The sequence below is a fragment of the Mastomys coucha genome, unplaced genomic scaffold (assembly GCF_008632895.1).
Source record: "Mastomys coucha isolate ucsf_1 unplaced genomic scaffold, UCSF_Mcou_1 pScaffold16, whole genome shotgun sequence".
NCBI lineage: Eukaryota > Metazoa > Chordata > Mammalia > Rodentia > Muridae > Mastomys > Mastomys coucha.
The window spans coordinates 80,737,654-80,757,700 of NW_022196898.1; the positions used below are offsets into that span (position 1 = coordinate 80,737,654).

Consider the following 20,047-nt stretch of genomic DNA (forward strand, 5'->3'; position numbering starts at 1 on the left):
ACAGAGGTAGAATCATCCATCAGGTTGAAGTATAAGAAATTATTTTGGAAATTAAAGTACATTTTTAGTTCAACATTTGTATACTAAGATATTTTTCCCAATGGAATAATATAACATTAAGTTGGAAAAAAGCATACTTAATCAGTTTACAGGGATGCCTTGTGAGAATATGAGGATATAAGAAAATGATAATGGAAAATCCACCTTAGAAAGAACCTCTCAGACAAGCAAAAAATATGAAGATAAACAGAATTTGGGGAGGAAACAACACTGTATTAGGTGAAGAGTTTGGGAGTCTGTGCTGGAGGGTAGAATGTACCTTACTGAAAGGGTGGGCTGTGAGGGAGCCCCAGTCTTAGCGCATCTGCTGTCAGTTACAAAGGCTCCATTCATAGGTATTGGCTTTTGTGACCTTAACTGTAACCTGTACTCCCTTTCAAACAAGCTTCTCTTTGCCCAACCCCACTCCCTTTGGTTAATTGGAACATTGATGCTTTTTGTTTCAAATGTTTTGGCTAGATGTGTAGCCCTTAGTATCATTTCAAGAAGATTGTTGGCAGAAAACTGAAGCTCTTTCTTGCCCTGGCTTCTACCAAGTCCATCTAGCTTACAAGAAGCTCCCAGCTCTGGAGGTGTTCCACCTCTCCCTGTAGGACTTGTCTCCAAGCAGGAGACAGGTGTGGGCAAGCAAGGGAGTAAAGCTTGTTTGTATGAGCAGAGCCATGGGACAGGGCGGGGCTTCGACAAGACTTGACACCGAGTAGTTTCTGGGCCCTCCCTGCCTGTGTGTCACCCCCTGTTTTTTAGTTATAGCTGTCTAATTTTTCATGTATACCACATCTGTTTGTTATTTGCTATGATATATTGTTCATCTCAGGATGGTTCTAAACTTCTCCTTTAGTTGCAGTATATTGGCCAAGTATTTATTATACTTTTAAATTGAATATCAGAAAGGCTGCTTCCCTGCGGACCTCATTGGACAAGGGTTCAATCAATCCCAATACAGGGATTTTACTTCCAATGTGTGTCATTAAAAGTAGACCCATGGCTGAGTTAGGATAATTATTTTGTACCGTTCAGATCCTGCCTTGTTTAACCCCCACTTCCCCGGACTCACCAACTGCCTTCCTTACTTGGCTTCATTTTCTTTATGGGCCTTTTGCCCCTGAACACGCTTGTTTCTTTGCTGTCTGCTTCTTCCTACAGCCATGTCAGCCATGACAGCTTCTGTCATGCATCCTCCCTTACATATGTCAGCTCTCACAGCCTTGAACGGTGTGACACTTAAACAAGTTCATTAAATACCGGATAAAAATTCACGAAGCCTTTCTGGTCCATTGTCAGTGCACTGCCTCCTGGGTACTGCTCTCATTTGTGTTCTGAAGTTTCAGGCTAGTATTTCAGAAAAACATGAGTCCTGAACCTGTGGTTTTACTAGTTTAACCCTCCCTCTTACCCGTCAGATGAGACAAATTGTCATGGTCTGTGCGCTTCACTGGCCCTTCTGTAGGGTATCTCTCCCCTCTCCGCTGCCTTACACACTGTCCTGGCCTTTATTTTATTTATCCCCTGGGGCTTACTCCCTTGCTTCCCGCATGTTCCTTCTGCCTTCTCTGCTCCTGCCTGACTCCTCTGGGTTGTTCTTTCCATCCCTCACGTGGTATTCCCGTCCTGTGTCTATCTGTGACAACCGCCTTGTACTTTATTACCATTTGGAATCTGTCTGCGTCCTCTCTTGTGAAGCCCTGTGAACTTCTAGACAGAAAGAAACCTGTATTCCAGCTTGGTGGTACTTGTCTTTCGTCCCAGCACTTGGGAGGCAGAGGGAGGTGGATATCTGAGTTCAAGGCTAGTCTGGTCTACAAATTACGTTCCAGGGCAGCCAGGGCTACTCAGAATCACTGTCTTGAAAAAAAAAAAAAACAAACCAAACCAAACCAAAGAAATCCGAGTACTGAAGGGTCTCAGTAAATGTCTGTAGAATGAAGGAACAGTATTTTACATAGGGAAATAGAAGTCTTCATGTGATATGAGACATGTCAGCAATTGCCAGTGCAATTGGTTACGGTGTAAACTGGACTAGGCCCACATTTCCTGCCTTCCTCAGACCAGTGCTAGCTGATTTTTAACAAGATGTTTTTGTTTCTTCCTCTCAGATATTGATGATGTTAAGAAGTTCAAACCAGGTTACCTGGAAGCCACTCTCAATTGGTTTAGATTCTACAAAGTACCAAATGGAGAACCAGAAAACAAGTTTGCTTTTAATGGAGAATTCAAAAACAAGGTAAAGATGAGGATCTGTATTTGAGTGCACACCTCCTGATGTCTGATAGCGGGTACTTTACTTAGATGATCTGGAGTGAATGCTCATATCATAGAGGGAAGACAAATGTACTTTATTGATGTCTGCATTTAAGAGTGTTAGCATTAATTTTTTTTAGGAATATTTAAGTGAATCAACAAAGCTGATCTACTTATAACTTATCCCAGAAAGTGAAGGAATTTCGGAGTTAGTTTTAACTTTGCAAATTGTGTATGAAGGAAAATGCTTCGTTCCCTGGTCTGAGGAGGCTCTTTTCTCTAATGGAAGTCCCGCCCGGGTGCCCCCTGTCTAAATCTTCCCGTGACTGGATGGAGTTGCTTAACAATTAAAGAGAATATTTGAATTGTCTTACCGGTAAAGGATTTTTTCCATTAGAATGCCACAAAGCTTCCATAAGAATATTTCTAATCTAATGTGACACAAATGGGGAAAGTGAGCCAAAGAGCTGAAGTCTAAAATGCCGAATGTTTTCTTAAAGCTGTAGCCACTAAATAAATCGCACACTCTTAACCAGCTTCTAAGTGGGCACAGAAAGCGTGTTCTCCAAGTGAAACAGTGCATTTAATGAAAGCATAAAACTGACAGCAAGTATTTCTCTGCAAGATTGATTGCTAGACTCAGAGTTTTCTTAAAAGGCTCATTAAAAGGATCCTTAATGTCACAAGGATTTTGTTCAGAGTTTTAAATATAAAAAGTACCCTAGACTTGTCTTAAAAATGCAGTATTTGAAATTTTTGAAATAAATTTTTCTTATCATTTCTCTCTCTCTCTATCTCTCTCTCTCTCTCTCTCTCACACACACACACACACACACACACACACAAAGAGTTCTTGGCAAGTTGTGAATTTACAGAGTCAGGTGTCTTCAGTGTTCTGGAAGCTTTAATAGACACTGACTCTTTTCTGCATGATGACTAGATCATTCTTGTAACACCAGTCATTTTATGTATTGCTTTTTATGATTGCCGTTAAAATACAGAGCCTCACTCAAACATTTCATTATGCCTCTTTTGCGTGGTTTAAAAATGGCTCTCATTTTTTAATTCTAAAGTTTGCCAGCCCATTTTATTAAGCAGGTACTAGAGTTTATTACAAACAGAATTATCTGAATAACTTCATCTAAGAATCTTTCCCTGTATTATTCAGGTAATAATTTCCATTTCTTATCCCCTATCTAAGACAGTACCCCAATGCCACTCATTGAGAATAGCACCATTCTCTCTTTTTCATCTGTAGACTTGAGAGAATTTTATTTCACAGTTAAATTTCTCATTATGATTCAATGTCAGAACCCAAGATTACTTCTTCAGTATGGTAATTGTTAGTTGTAATTGAGAAGCATAAATCTAGTATGAATTAGTTAATAAGTAAGGCTTCTCCTTAAAGAAAAGAAACAACATTTAGTGGGGAAAGATAAGCAAAATAATTTTCTTCTACCTGGAGAGATGGCTCATTGGTTCAGAGGTCATTGGTTCAGAGGTCTCACTGTGTTGGCTGAGGGCTTGGGTTTGGCTTCCAGCATCCACATAGTAGGTCACATCTCCTTGTAACTCATCATCAAGGGCATCTGATAGCCTCTTCTAGCCTCCAGGCCTCCTGCACACAGGCAATGCCCGTAAACAGTCTCAGCCGCACACACATACATATAAACTAATTTTGAAAAAATAAGTGAAAATAATTTTCTCCTTTGAGTAAAGATTTTTATTATGCAATGTTACTACATATACACCTAGCCAAATATTTGTTCATTACTGGTTATGCAATTTTATACATTTTAGAATGAGATCCAGGAAGAAGTTGGGGCAGTGCTTTTAGACAGTTAAACTGTGTGCAGTCGTGCAATGCTGAGATAAACATGTGTGTTCTCCCTCCCAGGTGGTGCACGGCCCTGCATCATTTTATTGATTCATTATTAGCTCTGCGGTTTAGATCCAAGACGGGCAAACTCTGTCTGTACAGGTCAGATTGTAAATGTTTTAGGTTTTACACACACAGTATGGTTTCCTAACATCTCAGCACTGCCGCAACTCCACTAACGCATCCATGGACCAAAGACAGGTGGCAGCCCGTATCTAACCCACAGGCTTTCATTTGCCTGCCCCTTCTGTAGATTGCACCCCACCCCACCCTCCTTCTGTGTTTTTCCCCTGAATATAGGAAGTTGAGGCTTAGTGGAGGTAAGTATCTCAGCTGGTGACTAAAGTTTCCTACTCATTTGCCCAGCTCCAGAGTTCATGCCCTTCACAGCTCCAGGTGGGCAGAACACTGCTTTGTTGGAACTAGGTCTCAACTAGCTCTGTCTGTTTTCGGTTGGAACTAGGCTTTCGCCCTTGACGTTATTAACTCTACACATGAACGTTGGAAAGAGATGGTCATGAAGAAGTGTGACAAGGGAGCTATCAGTTGGTAAGAACGTGCCTCCTCTGCACATACAATGTTAATTTATTGTCAGTTTCTGCCAGGCTCAAGTTTCCTAAGTGCTCAAGTCCCAGAGTTTCAAAGAAGGGAGGTCAATTCATTTTCACTTAAAAATTCCAGAGCATCTCTTTAGTGGTATTGTTGAGTGTTGGCTGTCATTGACAGCTAGGAATCCAATGTGGTTCATTTCTGTCAAATGATTTCTGTCCCAATAAGGTATACTGACATTTGTTTATAAGTAAACAAATGTTTAGTGCAATGTCTTGCGATAGGTGCAAAGATGGAATAAGAAGGTAGTTTTGATCAAAGAAACATATTTTCAGTTATCCCAAATTATTTACGTCTTGAAGTTATTTTGTTTGTGTCGTTTTTACTTTCCAGAAGGAAGGCGGCAGACACAGTGCTGCTTTGTAAGGCTGGCTACCAGATTTTAATCCCCTGGATATCTGTACAAGCAGAGGGAGAGAACTGGCTGTGCAGAGTTGTACATTGGCCTCCACACATGGACTGTGGCATGCATGCACTCTCTACCTGACATCCTTGCACATGTAGCTGCACGTGTGCATGCACACACACACACAGACACGTGTTTTTTTTTATATGCCAGTCAATAGTACCAGTTCTGTATCTATTTGTCCCGGTAGCATTTTCTTCTACAAACTCTCAGGGTCATGATCCAGATGCAGCAGCCTCATGTGGTGTCGTGTCTCTGGTTTTTCTTGGTTGTGCTGCTTTAAAGTGAAAAGCCTTGAGAGCGCGTACCCTAGGCACTGACTTTGACACCGTCATGACCGTGAGCCTTTATTACACTCGAGCCTGACTTGAAGACAACAGTTTTCTATTGATTAAAATTCTATTTTTTTGACCCTATAACTTTTCTTTTGTATCTGTTATTTGCAGGTGATAATTTCTTTCTTATTTAACCTGTGATTTTGTTCTGTCATCTATTTTTTAATATCTTTTTAGTTTCTAAATATAATTTGTTTGGTGTGTACAGCATTTTTGATATTGGTGATTTTTAGCTGCACTACTGTGTCTCCTTGGCTCAGTCCCTGACATGGCATGTACCGTACAATATTTATAAATGATTTATTCAGTTAGTTTTGTAATGCTAGGACTTTTATAAATTTAGAACAAAAAGGTTCAGTACCTTAAAATTAAAAAAAAACAAAACACGCACACACTCTTTTGTGCTCTTTTCAATCACATTTTTTTTTTTTTTGCAGTAGGTGCCAACACCTTAGTCTAGCCATTTAGTGATTATCAGCCTTCTCCCACAGGCCATCATCAGTTCGAGTGCAGAAAGACCTAAAGATTGCAGGTTATGTAGAGAACTCATTGGCTCTGTGTTTTATTTTCAGCATCCAGAAAAGTTCTTGACACACAGTATAAATTTTGAACTTGCAAATGAATATAAATGAGTGTTGGATAAACTTTTCCTTTCTTTTCTTTTCTGTTTTGAGACAGAATCTCACTCCATCACCCATACTGGCCTTGGGCTTCTCAGTGCTGTTCAGGTCCTAAGCTCGCCCTCCTCCCTCAGCTTCCCTAGTAGATGGGATTACAGGCCCAACCACCAAACCCAGTTAAACAAGCATAGAACAGTTCAGTAATACACATTATACCTTCAAGCATTCCAAGTACAAAGTACTTTAGAAAATCCTGGTAGAGGAACACATATGTATGTGCATACATGTTCTTATACTCTATGTCAGCAGTTCTCAACCTGGGGATTAACCGACCCCTTCCCAGGGATCGCCTAAGACCATACGAAAACAAATATTTGTATTATGATTCATGACAGTAGCAAAATTACAGCTATAAAGTAGTAACAAGGCAGTTCTATAGCTGGGGATCAGCACAACATGAGGAACTGTGTTAATGTCACAGCATGAGGAAGGGTGAGAACCACGGGTCTAGAGATATACTTTGTTGACTAAAATACATACTGACCTTTTCAGTAATAATAACCCAAGGTACAAAAGGCAACTGAGCCAGTTGGCATATACTGGTAACCTGTCAAAATATTTAACTGAATTTAAAAAAAAAATCAGTATTTTAAAATGTTCTAATGCTGGCTTTAATAGTGTTCCTTTCTAATGCTGCCGTTTGTATCTTCCTTTGTTGTAGGAGTGGAGGGTTATATTAGAAAGAGGATTATCAGATTCAACAAATTAAAACTGCATACAGTTCATTTTGAATTTTAGGACAATTGGTTTTTAAAATCTCGTGTGTTTATTTTTATTTTTGGAAGACAGAGAGACTCATGTGAAGTTTAGATGTAGTCAGATATTGTGCATTTTGTTTGGCAGTCCTAATTATGGAAGCTGCATGTGCTCTCTCACCTGCCTTTGCCCAGCAGTTACAAGGTAGAGCGGACTCATCCCGCGTCATGCTTTCCCTGGAGGATGAGCAAAGACCTGGCAGTACCCAGTTGTTTTGCCTGCTGCCTTTATTTTAATTTTTTTTATTACTTTCTTGTTTTTTATGTGTGGGGGTGTTTGGACTGCATGTCTCTACACCATGTGTATGCATTGCCCGCAGAGTCCAGGAGAGGGTGTGGATGCCCTGGAACTGGAGTTAGAGAGAGTTGTGAGCCTCATTAGAGGTGCTGTGAGTGAAGTCCTGGTCCTCTGGAAAAGCAGCCAATACTCTTAGCTGCTGAGCCATCTCTTTAGCCCTCTTGTTAGAGACACAGCTGGCTGCAGACTCTGCCTGTCTCAGTTTTCAAGCTATTCAGACATGAGCTGTGGAGACAAGAAAATGTAAAGAGGTTATAACTTAAAACGCCTGGCACTTCTCATGAAGCCTTTCCCAGAGAGCCGGTGGTGCGTGCACACCTGGAGTCCCGGAGCAGGAGAGGCTGAGGAAGGGGCGCTGTAAGTTCTGGTCCACCATGGGGTGCATAGAAAGGACCACCTCAAAAAACTAAAATAAAAAAATGAAAAGAGATCTGGACCAGCGAGATGGCTCAGCAGGTAAAGGCACTTGCCAACAAGTCTGGGGAACTGAGTTCAATTCCTCAGCTGGGTGAAGGGGAAAAGCAGATTCTGGAGGCTGGACTCTGATTTTCACGTGCATGCTGTGGCAAAGTGTACACACACATCAGTAAATCCCTAAATAGATAGTGTTAACTAAAAGTCTACAGACAATGTATAAGTTAAATATTGTTCATGGCATAAATGAAGCTGAGTTCTATACTCCATTATGATGCTAAGCAGTTACAGACGCATTGAGTCTGAACAACACACACACACACACACACACACACACACACGCACACACGGACAGGCTTCGCACCACAGATTCCGAACATGTTTCACAAAGCAATCGTGAAGATTTGTTAGGTCCTTTTGAGACAAAAATGAGTGTCTGTGGCTCCCCCATTCATCAGTTAGGAGACGATCGTTGCTAGTCACTTTTTCCTTTGATTTAAAAAAAGTAACTCGGTCTTAGCCCTTCTCTGATTGTGTTATCTACACCCATTTCAACCCGCCAGTTTCTCTTCGAAACATTTAGAAATTGACCTTACTGTATGTAAGAGTGATAGTGGCCTCTGCTGTCACCTGGGGAGCGGGGCCTGGGCAGTGGTGAGTGCTTCCGGGTCTCCCAAACTAGGAAGGATATGAGTTCCTACGCCCTTGCTGATTGGAGACTAAGCCAAGGCTGGTCCTCTGCCATCCCAGGCTGTCCAACTTAGGAACGTTTTCATTTCCTACTTTCCTTCTCCTTATTCTTCTGAATCTCTCTGAGACAGAATTTCAATATCTTTCCAATACCAGTGCTTAGTCCGTACAGGAGAATGTCCCCTCACTGTCCCACTCTGTATGTTGGATTTGGTTCTTAATCAAGGTTAAATGTACTTGGGATGTTTATATATACACCAGGGAACTGTAAACCTGTTGTGATTCCACAGAGTGCTGTGTACTTGCATGTACAGTGGCTTTCCTGGCCCTGACCTGCGCTCGCTCCATTCTCTCTTCTTTGGCTGCCATCATCACCCCTGCAGTGTTGGAGGTTGGTCATTTCCGGCTGTGTTAACTGACATCCTTTCTCTTCTGCAGTGCAAATGTGCACATCCACGATAGCCCTTTCCACTGTACTACAGAGGAAGCAAGATCATTGGTTGAATCGGTAAGGAGCCAGGAACTAAGGTGTCTTTTAATCATGTGCATATCATAAGATCATTTACCAAGGTTCTGAAATATGTAGCAACAAAACATGTCAAGATTTTTGGGAAGCATAAAATGAAATGATGCTACTGAAGTTAGCTTTTTGGGGGGGGGGAGCTGGGTAATTTAAGTCAGAGGCTATTAAAACCTAGTTTACTTCTTAAATTCTGGGTTCAAATTGTCTTTGTGTTCCCAGTCCATGCCCATCTGCATGCATTTCCTCTCTGTGCTCTGCTGTCCCAGTTGGTTGTCCCTTGGGTTATCTTCGTAGAGCAGGTGAATTTTGGCTAGAGATTGAAGTACCTAAACCCCTCCCTGTCATCTGAACACAGATCACTTAAGTCATAAGCTTTGCTTTGTTGGAGGCTCTGCTTCAGTGGTAATGCGGTGTGGCAGCAACTGTCTTTACCAGTATATTAATTCTTAATTAGAGAACACTAAATAAGAACATTAATATTTAGATAATTAGGTATATAAAGTGTATTTAACAGAGATTTAACAGGCTTAAAAATTCGTCTTATAAATTAAGGGCTTTTAACTAATTATGAGGTAGAAACTAGTAAATTTAGGTCTTTATGAACAGCTAAAATGTTCTTAAATATCATATTTGTTAATTATGGCTGCTTCTATTTTGGATTTTCCCACCACTAATTCATCAGCTATTCAATTATAGCCTGCTTCATGATAATTAATCAGTGCTAGAGTGCACATTAAAAAAAATACAAAAATTTGTATCCTTTTGAAAGTTACATTTTAGTTGGGAAGATAAATAATAAATGTAGATGGGAAATAGATAGATTGTTCAATGGATGCAAAATAAGTAGGAAGAGGGGATCCAAGGGCAAGAAGACGATGGGAATTGTAGTCACTGAGCAGCTCCACAGGAGAGGGGCTTGCACATGAGCTGGTGGTGTGGACGGTGGGACGGTGACAGAGTGAGCAACTGAGCATAAGAGGAGAGCCATCTAAGTCCAAGGCCACAGGTGGAAGGATGCCTGTGTCTTAGCCTGTGGGACCCTGAGGATTCCTGTGAGTTTAGGACTGACTCAAGCAACATACTGAGTCCCAAGGCAGCCTGCATGAGGGATTGTGACCGAGTCTCACAAAGCTAATAACAAGATGCTGTGTAGTTTCCTAGTCACCAGGTGGCCAAGAGTTTAGAAGTCTGATGATGCTGGATATTCCCAAGCCCACGGGAAAAGAAAGGCTCCATACTCAGTGACCAGGTTGGCAGTATAGATGTGTATAATCACTTCAAAGAGTGCTAAGTAATTCTTCCTGAGTTGAAGAGGCTTCTAACTCGCTCTTCTGAAATCGGCCTTCTAGACACAGAAATACAGAAATGTATGTGCATATAAGGCCAGACACAAAGAGATCAAAACTAGGTGTCGCTGATAAGATTAGGGAAATAAACTTATACTCTGTTATCCTTGTCATGGTTCAGAATCAGAGCAAAAAGAAGTTAGGGAGTCAGGTGGGCAAGGAGGACCTGGAGTAGTTCAGGGAAGACATTATCAGAATATATGGTATGAAAAATAAAATTTTCAATGAAAAAAAATCAGAAAATAATTGTCAATACTGAAGAGTTAAATATCTGATGCTTTTTATTAAACCATGGTTATTACTTTCAAATTTAAATATCATCCTCTTCTCTAATGTGAAGAAGGTATTAACTGTGACACAACTCTGATTGTCATTATCTGGCTTCCCAAGCGTTTGTTTAAATAGGGCTTTGTGTGTTTTAAATATATTTAACCCATCAGGAAATGTAGGGCTAGTGGCCCACGTCTGTCCCTCCACAGGTCTCAGTCACTCAGGGGGACAGGACACAAGGAAGCACAGGAAGTTTTGACCCTGCTTAGCCCATGCTGTCACTGCGGTGAGCTGTAGGGAAGCTGCGGACTGCTCCAGGGGTGGGGAAGTGCAGTCTGAGGTCTCTAGGACAGCCAGAGCTGGCTCAGGGTCCCCAGACCTGCAGAGAAGCCAGGGCCATCTGGTTCTCAGGCTATCAGACACCCAGGAGCCTCTGGAAGCTGCAGAAGAGCTGAAACAGAACAGAGTGGGGGCCTGTGGGCTGGATCTAGCCTGGGGCCTGAAGGGGAGAAGAAGGCAGCTCTTGCTAGTCCTGGGGGGAGAGAGTCCTTGGCTTGGTAGGCAGGTGGCTTGTCTTGGTGGTGGCAGTGGCTGGGAGTCCAGAGAGGCCTTCCTCGGGAGATTAGATGGGGGCTCTTTAGGTGAAAGCCTTCTCCCTACCTCTCCACAGTGGATCCCCGTGAAAAGAGGCAGTCCATGATTTTAAGGCATTTATTATCATGGTGGAAAGAGGATGAGTAAAATCGTACCCCACTTCTCAGGGTGGGCCTGAGATTAAATACCTTTTACAGGGACGAGTGTCTGGGAAGGAGAGTTTATTGGCTAAGTCCTTCAGGCCTTTGGGTACCTCATTAAAATGGAGATGTGTATTGAGCTTACATGACTTGTCACATCCTTTTCCTGTGGAGGGACTTGGGGCATTGCCCTTATGTGACTGATGGCCACAAATCTAGGAAGGACTTCAGCCACCGTCCTTTTAGGGTCACCAGGGTTTCTACAGGAACCAGGTTGTCTTTCACAGTCCTACAAGGAAATCTGTCCTAACAATGGAAAAATAACATTCTTGAGATTTAGTTATTTTTTTGTGATTTGTTTTGGGTTTTTTTTTTGTTTGTTTTGTGTTGTTTTTTTGTTTTGTTTTAGTTTGGTTTTTTTTGGTTTTCGAGACAAGGTTTCTCTGTGTAGCCCTGGCTGTCCTGGAACTCACTCTGTAGACCAGACTGGCCTCAAACTCAGAAATCCACCTGCCTCTGATTTGTTTTATTTTGTTTATTTTCATACAGGTTTTTTTCTCTGTAGGTCCTCTGTCCTGGAATTCACTCTGTAGACCTGCTTCTGCCTCCTGAGTGCTTGAAATTATTTTTTAAGTAATGTGGTGATACATATTTTAAGAGATAACATACTTGCTCCTTTTTTGCAATTCTTTTTAGATTAACAAGAAATTGCTTGATTGTTTTATATTTTTGCACCATCTATCTCTCTCTAAAATGATTGGCAGTGCCAATTAGAAACAAATGTTAATTTTAGACAGGAAATTTTCCAAAGAATTTTGTGACATGTAATATATAGCTTAAAAAGATACAGCAGTGTCAAAAGATGAGGAGTTTACAGTCTATGTATTCTTTTTTTTAACACTTATTATTATATGTAAGTACACTGTAGTTGTCTTTAGACACACCGGAAGAAGGTATCAGATTTCATTATGGATGGTTGTGAGACACCATGTGTTGTTGGGATTTGAACTCAGGTCCTTCAGAAGAGCAGTCAGTGCTCTTGAGCCATCTTTCCAGCCTCTAGTCTGCATATTCTTAAACTTGTTTTAACCTGCTGCCCCCAAAACCAGCCTAGTTAAACATGTCTTTGTGTGTGAGAGAGAAGAAGATATATTGAATAATAATGATAATCCTCCATCCCTCTCCTCCTCTGTATATTTCAAGAGAAATTAACCAAACCATTGATGATCTGGGGAAGTGTATTAGGGATCTACCTATAACTGATCAAGAACCTTGCTTTGGTAATGCTACCACGGGCAAACACGACAGGACAGGCTGCTTAGAGGTGGTCCCTGGGTGCTGATGTCTGAGTGTGGCTTGAAAGAGAATGTCTTTACACACTCAGCCACAGGTTAGAGGGCACAGTGGGCTGTCTGGGTTACTGATATAAAGTATTTCTGAGCATGTTTTCTCTAATTTGACTCTACTTCTCTAATTTGACTCTACATTTCTTATGATGAATCAGCACCCCAGGAAAGCAGAGGGGATCTTTACTTTTTTGAAGTTAGAGTCAATTTTATTCTATAATCTCATTAAAAATGATTTTTCTGTTCATTTCTCATATATAAACATTAAATTTGTGAATTCTCTCCTGTCCGTACCTTTAGGTTCCAGCACCTTCGATGAGTAAAGAAAGCACCGTAGAAGGTATGGGATGTCTCTTAAATGTTATTTGTCGGTTTAAGAGAGAGACTGAGAGTCAGTGTGCACTTTTGGGAGTCAGCTTTGTCCTTCCAGCACAGACTCTAGGGGTAGAGTCCAGGCCGTCAGGCTTGGCAGCAGGTACCCTCACCCTGAACCATCTCAGCAGCCTTGTTACGGTTCTTGAGAGCAAAATGTATAAATTTGTTTATAGTAGTAGAAACCAATAAATAAATAAGGCCAATTTAAAAGTTAAGTAAATTAAGTAAAATAGATTTCAGATGAAATTGCTCAGATAAAATATCATTTGTTCTAACTGCAACAAATGAGGAGCACAGTTGTTATTTTGAGGCTAGCTGGTTTGATGACTTGGTGGCTAAGCACCTGCCATCTGGCTTGCTCAGGCCTCCTCGTGGCTGCTATAGTGTGCTGCAGTGTGGCTTATTCACGTGATTAATGGCTCTGTGTGAAGTAATGAGAGATTCCAGCCAGCTGTGGTAAATTTAGGATGACTCCAGAAACTTGAATCTAAAAGATTTATCTCTAGGCATTTTAATAAGTCACTTATTTTAACCGAAATGTTAAAACCAAAATACATCAGAGGGTTAAAACCAAGTTCCGTGACTGGTTATCTTTACTTGAAGCTGTTTTGAGAAGGAAGTAAAAGTAAGTATTCTTTAGTAACATCGCAGAACGTAAGCATATATCCATACCATGTGTTGAAAATATGACAGCACTTTTGGCCTTTTAATATAAAGTGTTAGGATATTCAACTTAGTGAATTTGGAGGAAAACATGAGAACAACTGACTACATTCAGCTGCAAGATGTTTAGGGGCGAGGGTGTCTCTAGACACAGTTCCATAGAAAAGCAGGTGCAGTCCTCATCTGATGGCCAGTCAGGCTTTCTTTGCAGTGCATCTCCTTCTGCGTACTTAATAAACAATCAACTTTACAGCAAAAAGGTTTTTCTAAACCTTTCCTATTTTTTGCTAGAGAGCTAACTTCTATACTCTTAACTAGAGACTAAAATGCCCTCAAAGAGGTCCAGAAAATACTGTGAGAAGGTTCTAGAATTCTACAGTAGTTTTCTATGAAGCTTGAGTCAAACTGAAAACAGGAGAACTGGAGGCAGTAGCCAATCTTCAGTAGAGAGATGACATGCTAAGATTATAAAGACTTTTACAAAAAAAAAAAAGTCTTTCTGGCTACTTCCTGAAGATCTAAACTAAATATGTCTCATTCTTCCTTCCTCCCCTCCTCCACCCCACCTCCCCATACTTTAAACAGAAGAAATGTGGCACTTCATCTGCAACTGATGAGGACACGGGACTTCTGCACAGAGACTTCAACCTCTGAGGACCCCCAGGTTCCTTTTCCTTTAGTGCTCTTGTGAAGCCACTGGATAACCATCTGATGACTTCCTGTCAGATATCATTGTTAAAACTTTTTAATAAACTTGTAAATTAATACTAACATTTTGAACTTCTCTTTTACATATTTATTAATAAAAGAAAGAAAAGGTTTCACTTAATTTCATATTTGAATCTAAAGGCATTGTTTAGCTAATGATTTCATTTACTTTTGTGTCTAATTGGTTAAATGTATAATCAGGAATTTAACAGTAAAATCTTTACCAATTACTCTTATTTTCCTAACTTCTAGGTGTTTTTTCAAGTCCATCATTGGGAAAGGCTTTTTTTTTAACCAAGTTGTCCTTTCTTAGCACTGTCTGCATAAGTGAGTCATATGCCTTAAGGATCTTTCCTCTGATTGGTTGTTTTAGAGGCCCTTACACCTTCCAGCTTTTCACTCCATCCCTTGGACTTTAGTCTTCCATGTCCATGGAGATTTCAGATCCTCAGAGGAAGAACACTGCTCAGACATCTCCTTAAATGCTTAGGACCCCCACTCTATTCCTGAGTGTCCTCTGCACTCCTTTACATACACACACTGCCCCCATCTCACTGGGCACATCCCACCCTCCCAGGTCTGCCTCGTCCACATGGCTCTCACTCAGCTTCCTGCCCAGGCCTCCTTTCCATTGATTATTGGAACCCTGGCTTTGTTCCAAACTTATCCTCCATCTCTCCAGGGTTATTAGTTTTTTCTCAAAATAGATTCAATAGCTCTTCTATTCCCAAGGATAAAGATCTAAATTCTCATTATGTGCCAACATTCATCCTGTCTCTGTCCTGAGGTGCTGCCCACACCACTGCAGACATGTACTTTCATGGCTGTTACCTGCCTAGCATAGCAGTCCTGGCCATAGCCTTCTCTCCTTTTCCTTTTTATTGGTTTCATGGTTGCACTCACTGATATGTTTTTGTATTTGACAAAACATTGTTCACATTACTGTTTTCCCACTTACTGAGCATCTATCTTTGGTGTCTCAGGAAGTGTTTCAGATAGCAGCATGCTGCAAACGCCCCATAAAGTAGGTTCTGCTCATTTGGTATTGGAAGTCCTGAGATATTCTGTAGCTTGTTGAACATCACACAGCTAATAAATTTCAGAGCCATGAGTAGAACTATTGACTTGCAAGCTATACATCACATGGATTTTTCTAGCCTGTTTATGTGTGATGCTTCTCACTTACAAGGAAGGCAGAGTTCATAGCATCCCTCTGCATAAGGATAGAGTCAGCATAAACACTTTCTACGCATGTATAGGGGGTTGCATGTGGAAGTCACAGGACAGCCTCAGGTATCATTCCTCCTCAGGCACCAGGTACCATTTTAGAGACAAGATCTATTGCTGGGATCCAGGACTCACTGATTTGGTTAGGTTGCATGGCCATAGAGCCCGAGGGAGCCTTTTGGCTCTGCCACCTCAGTTCTGAGATGACAGTCACATACTAGCATGCTGAGTGCTGGGGATGGAACTTGAGTCCTTATGCTGACACACAGCAAACACTTTACCAACATACATCTCCCCCAGCCCAGCAAGAAAGCAAGACTTTCTTGAAGTCTTTGAGACAGTGTGAACAACTTCGAGGGACAGCAAAGAGCACAGGGAAGAATATATCTTTAGTGCTCTACTACTGACTGTCTTGGTTGGTGGGATTTGTGTGGGTTGTTGGTTGGTTTGGTTGGTTGGTTGGTTGGTTGGTTGGTTGGTTGGTTGGTTGGCTGGTTGGTTTTTTTTGTCAACTTGATACAAGTTAGACTTCTGTAGGAAGAACAACATTAATTCAGAAAATACCTCCATCATATTGCCTGTAGACAAAATCTGTGGTGCATTTGCTAGTGTGTGGGAGTGAGGCAGAGGGAGGCAGCTATCTTGGATATCCTGAGTAGTATTAAACGAAAGCTGAACAGGCCGTGAGAATGAAACATTAAGCATCACTTCTCCATGGCCACTGCTTCAGCTCCTGCCTTGAGTTCCTGCCCTGACTTCCCTCACTGACGGTGTGATCTTATAAGATGAAACTGTCCCTAAGTTGCTTTTGGTCGTGGTATTAAGCACAGTAGTAGAAACACTGACTTAAATGTGAAAATAAAAAGAATATATGCAAAATAAAATATATATATATATATTTTTTATTTATCATTATATATATTTATATATTATATAACACAAATTATATATAAATATATATTATTTATGTTTTATGTTTATGTAAATGTTTGTATAAATTACATATAAACAGTATTTGTTGATATGTATATGATAAATATATTTATATATAGTATATAATGAATGTAGAACACTTAGCCTTGCAATTAAAAAATATTAAGCTGAAGAAGTTTCAAGGAAGGGCTAGATTAAGACGTTTGTGTGTTGTGGGGGATGTGGAAGACAACTTGGTGAAAGAAGAAGTGGAATGGAGAGCGAGGCGCCACGGACTACTGCAAATCCTTGAAAAGGCCTAATCTGAGGTACATGACATTAGATCTAAGATGGCTCCGGAAACACATATGAGACAGCCAAAAGAAACCAGTGGCCACTTCCTCTGTCTTCCCGGAAGTCCTCACAGGTGAATACTGAGTTATGGGCTGGGCTTTCACTGGAGCATGGTGACGGTGTAGCAAGATACGGTTAGCCAAGTACTTAGGGGCTTGGAGTTGGCTCAAACACTGTATATAAGTGTAGGAGCTGGGCGATAAACTCAGATCTGCACCCTGATGCTGGTCTCAGGAGTCAGAGGTTCCGGATTTGTCAGGTGACTCTGTTGCCTCTTACCCCTCACTCCCCCATCCTCAGTTTGTTCCCACAGTGCATGTAGAATTTCTTATGTGTATTTAAAGAAGTGTGTCGGGGTGAGCCTGCTTCCTCTTCTTCGGGCAGGCAGCATCCGTATGCCACCCATTTATCCACCCTTTTTCAAGAGGTGACACTAAAGTGACACACATTTACTTCATAAGTAATACATAAAATTGAATGAAATGATCACGCTTGTGGAGCTGGGGAGTGAACCCAGAGTTTCTCTGTGCCCTGCAAAGGATGGCTACTGAGCTGCTGCCCTAAACCTAATTGTCACTATTATAGTGATACTTACATTTTGTTGAGTTGGCCTTTTGTAGTTATTTTAGAATGTTTTCCAGCTTATCTAACTTAATTTTTCCCAGCCCCAGTCCTGTGGGGGCAATTAAATTGAATAAATTTTATACTAATACCTTAGAAAAAAACATTAGTAAATAGCAGATTGTCTCATTTTTAAAAACTGCCTCAAACTGATTAGAAACCGAAACTGACCCCCAGTGGGCTGTCAGATAATACGGAAAGCTAGTTCCCATGAATGGATTAATCAGAGGGTCACGATCCAAGATTCATCTTCCTCAAATGGAAACTGTCAAGATTTTCCCACCTCCCGTTTTAGTGTTCTCGTCCTTGTGTCTCTCTCCTGCTTGCTGCTGTTAGCGTTGTTGCTCTGTGGAAGGACCAACCCCTTACCCTGTACACGTCACTATTAGGAGCCAGTGTGCTCGTTAACTACATTGATTTATTCTGAGAAAGGCGTTTGTGGCTGTAAGCTAGGTCAGGGCATGCCTCGTGCCTTGCCCTCTGCCTTCCATTACCATGTTATTACACAGTGAATCCAGTCGTTAACTTCTGTTGAGCCTCTGTCATCTCCATCTTTCTGTCAGTGTCTGTGCAAGGTGTGCATTGGTGATGGACAGTGAGCTCTCTGTAGCCCCCAGTCAGAATCCCCATTCATTTTACTAGTACTATGCAAAATAGTGGCTATTCACGTTGTGGCTATGAATTTTCTTTGCCTGCTTCCTTATTAGATCTTTGATGTCCTTTTCTATTTCTGCGATTTCTTTAAAGATTTGAATACCAGATCCAAGTCTCACTTTCAAATAAAAAATCTGTACATGGACTCTGAAGATATGCGTGCTGAGCCAACGGTTGGGGGTGTGATAGAATTTCTCAGAGGGAGGGCCTGTTGCAGAACTCAGTTAGTCCTTCCCACTGCCTGTTGAAAGCTTAAAGTGCAAAGATTATATTATAAAACTTTCAATGAGACACTACATTAAAAGTGAATAAAATAGCCAGGCAGCGGTGGGGCACGCCTTTAATCCCAGAACTCAGGAGGAAGAGACAGGCGGATCTCTGTGAGTTCAAGGCCTGCCTGATCTACAGAGAGTTTCAGAACAGCCAGGGCTACACAGAGAAACCCTATCTTGAAAAATCAAACCAAAAGAATAAAATAGATGGGAACAATTTTGGAAGACATTACCAAAGAATGCTAAATGGTCTTAATTGGCTAAAGCCTCAAACACTGGGCCACAGATGTGCAGCTGTGGCCCTGAACTTGATTAGCAGGGATCACTTTCCTAACCTTACACCAACCAAACCCTCCAGGAAGCCAGCACGTCAACCTAGTTGGCTGTCCCTTCTTGTCAGAATGGCACTGATTTGTGTAGAGCAAAACTGTTCCTCGATGCTTCTGTGTAAGTTTCCCATAGCTTCTAGTGATGGTGTGGAACGGAGATCTGGCTGCAGACATGGAGACCAGCCAATGCACTTTCGTGGTGTCTGTGTTGCTGCTTGAGCTGGTCCTGATCCTGACACTCAGCTAGAGTGTACCCTTTCCTGAGACCCCTTGCCCAACCCTCCAAGGGAAAGCTGGGTTGTTTTTCCTGTTCTGTTTTGATGCATAGTTTTTAGATTGGTCTGTCTTGTTTAAGATCTGTCTGTCCTACTGAACTATAAAATCATGGGGACAGACTGTATCATGACAGTTTTGAAAGCATTTGTTTTATACACTAGCAATTCGTATTTGTTGAGTTACATTGTTAGGGTGCCTTGTGAGAAAGATGGATGTTTTTTCTGTTCTACTTATCACATTAAGTTTGTAGAAGGTAAGTGGAGTACTGGAAGTTACAGGCCTTTGGCATCTGGAGTGTCTTCTGATGTTGCTGTTCAAAACATTGAGAGTTTTTCTTTCATTCCAAAAGCCTATGTTAGAGCATTGAAATAGCAGAATCCACTCATGTTAAGGGCCACTGCCCCCCAAAATGGAAGTTTAACTATCTAAGTATCAGGTTTTTAGAGTGCGTCTATTTATTTACTTACTTATTTGTGTGTGTGTATGTGTGTGTGTCTGTGTGTGTGTGTGTGTGTGTGTGTGTGTGTAAACAATGTAATGCCAGTGTGGACTTCAGAGGCCTCTGTAGGCTATAGGTAACCAGATGCTGGTAGTTAGCATCTGGGAGATGTGCTGGGAATTGGCTCAGCACATCAGCTGTGCAGTTAACAGAGCCATGGGAGACTGCTCTTCTAGCACATCATCTGATGAGGGAAGCTGTGGCAAGGAGGCCCAAGTCATTCTCAAAGTGAACAACCCAAAGAGCGTCTACCAGGTTGAACACTTCAAACCTTCCTTGCAGCCGTGGCTCTGCCTCCCCATAGAAAGCATTTGGCAGATGGTCGTGGGTGCCTCCTGGGGGCTGCTTACCACCCAGTGCCCAAGAGCTCTAAGTGGTGCAGGCCTGCTTGCTGGGTGCCAGGTAGACAGATATCACTGGATCAACACACAATTGTTCAGTGGTCAGACAGCATCAAGTGAGCCTGGAGAAGAAGTTGTGTCTTCCCTAAAGCAAAAATGAGACTAAAGCCAAGAAATGCCCTCAGTAGAAAGAACTGACTGCTTCAGGAATGGAAGCACCCAGGCTGTCC

The 20,047-nt window shown here is 41.5% G+C and overlaps 1 protein-coding gene across 2 annotated transcripts in view; it reads left to right on the forward strand.

Moving 5' to 3' along the window:
- The window catches only part of Ppa2 (inorganic pyrophosphatase 2), a 73,270-nt gene extending 58,875 nt beyond the window's left edge, over positions 1-14,395 (forward strand). For both annotated transcript variants that reach the window (XM_031375570.1, XM_031375569.1), the window contains 5 exons: positions 2,157-2,284; positions 4,644-4,729; positions 8,806-8,875; positions 12,887-12,926; positions 14,210-14,395. In XM_031375570.1, the coding sequence (XP_031231430.1) occupies positions 2,157-2,284; positions 4,644-4,729; positions 8,806-8,875; positions 12,887-12,926; positions 14,210-14,238 (353 nt within the window). In that variant the 3' untranslated portion in view covers positions 14,239-14,395. The remainder of the gene's footprint in view (positions 1-2,156; positions 2,285-4,643; positions 4,730-8,805; positions 8,876-12,886; positions 12,927-14,209) is intronic.
- Positions 14,396-20,047: the final 5,652 nt, after the last annotated feature.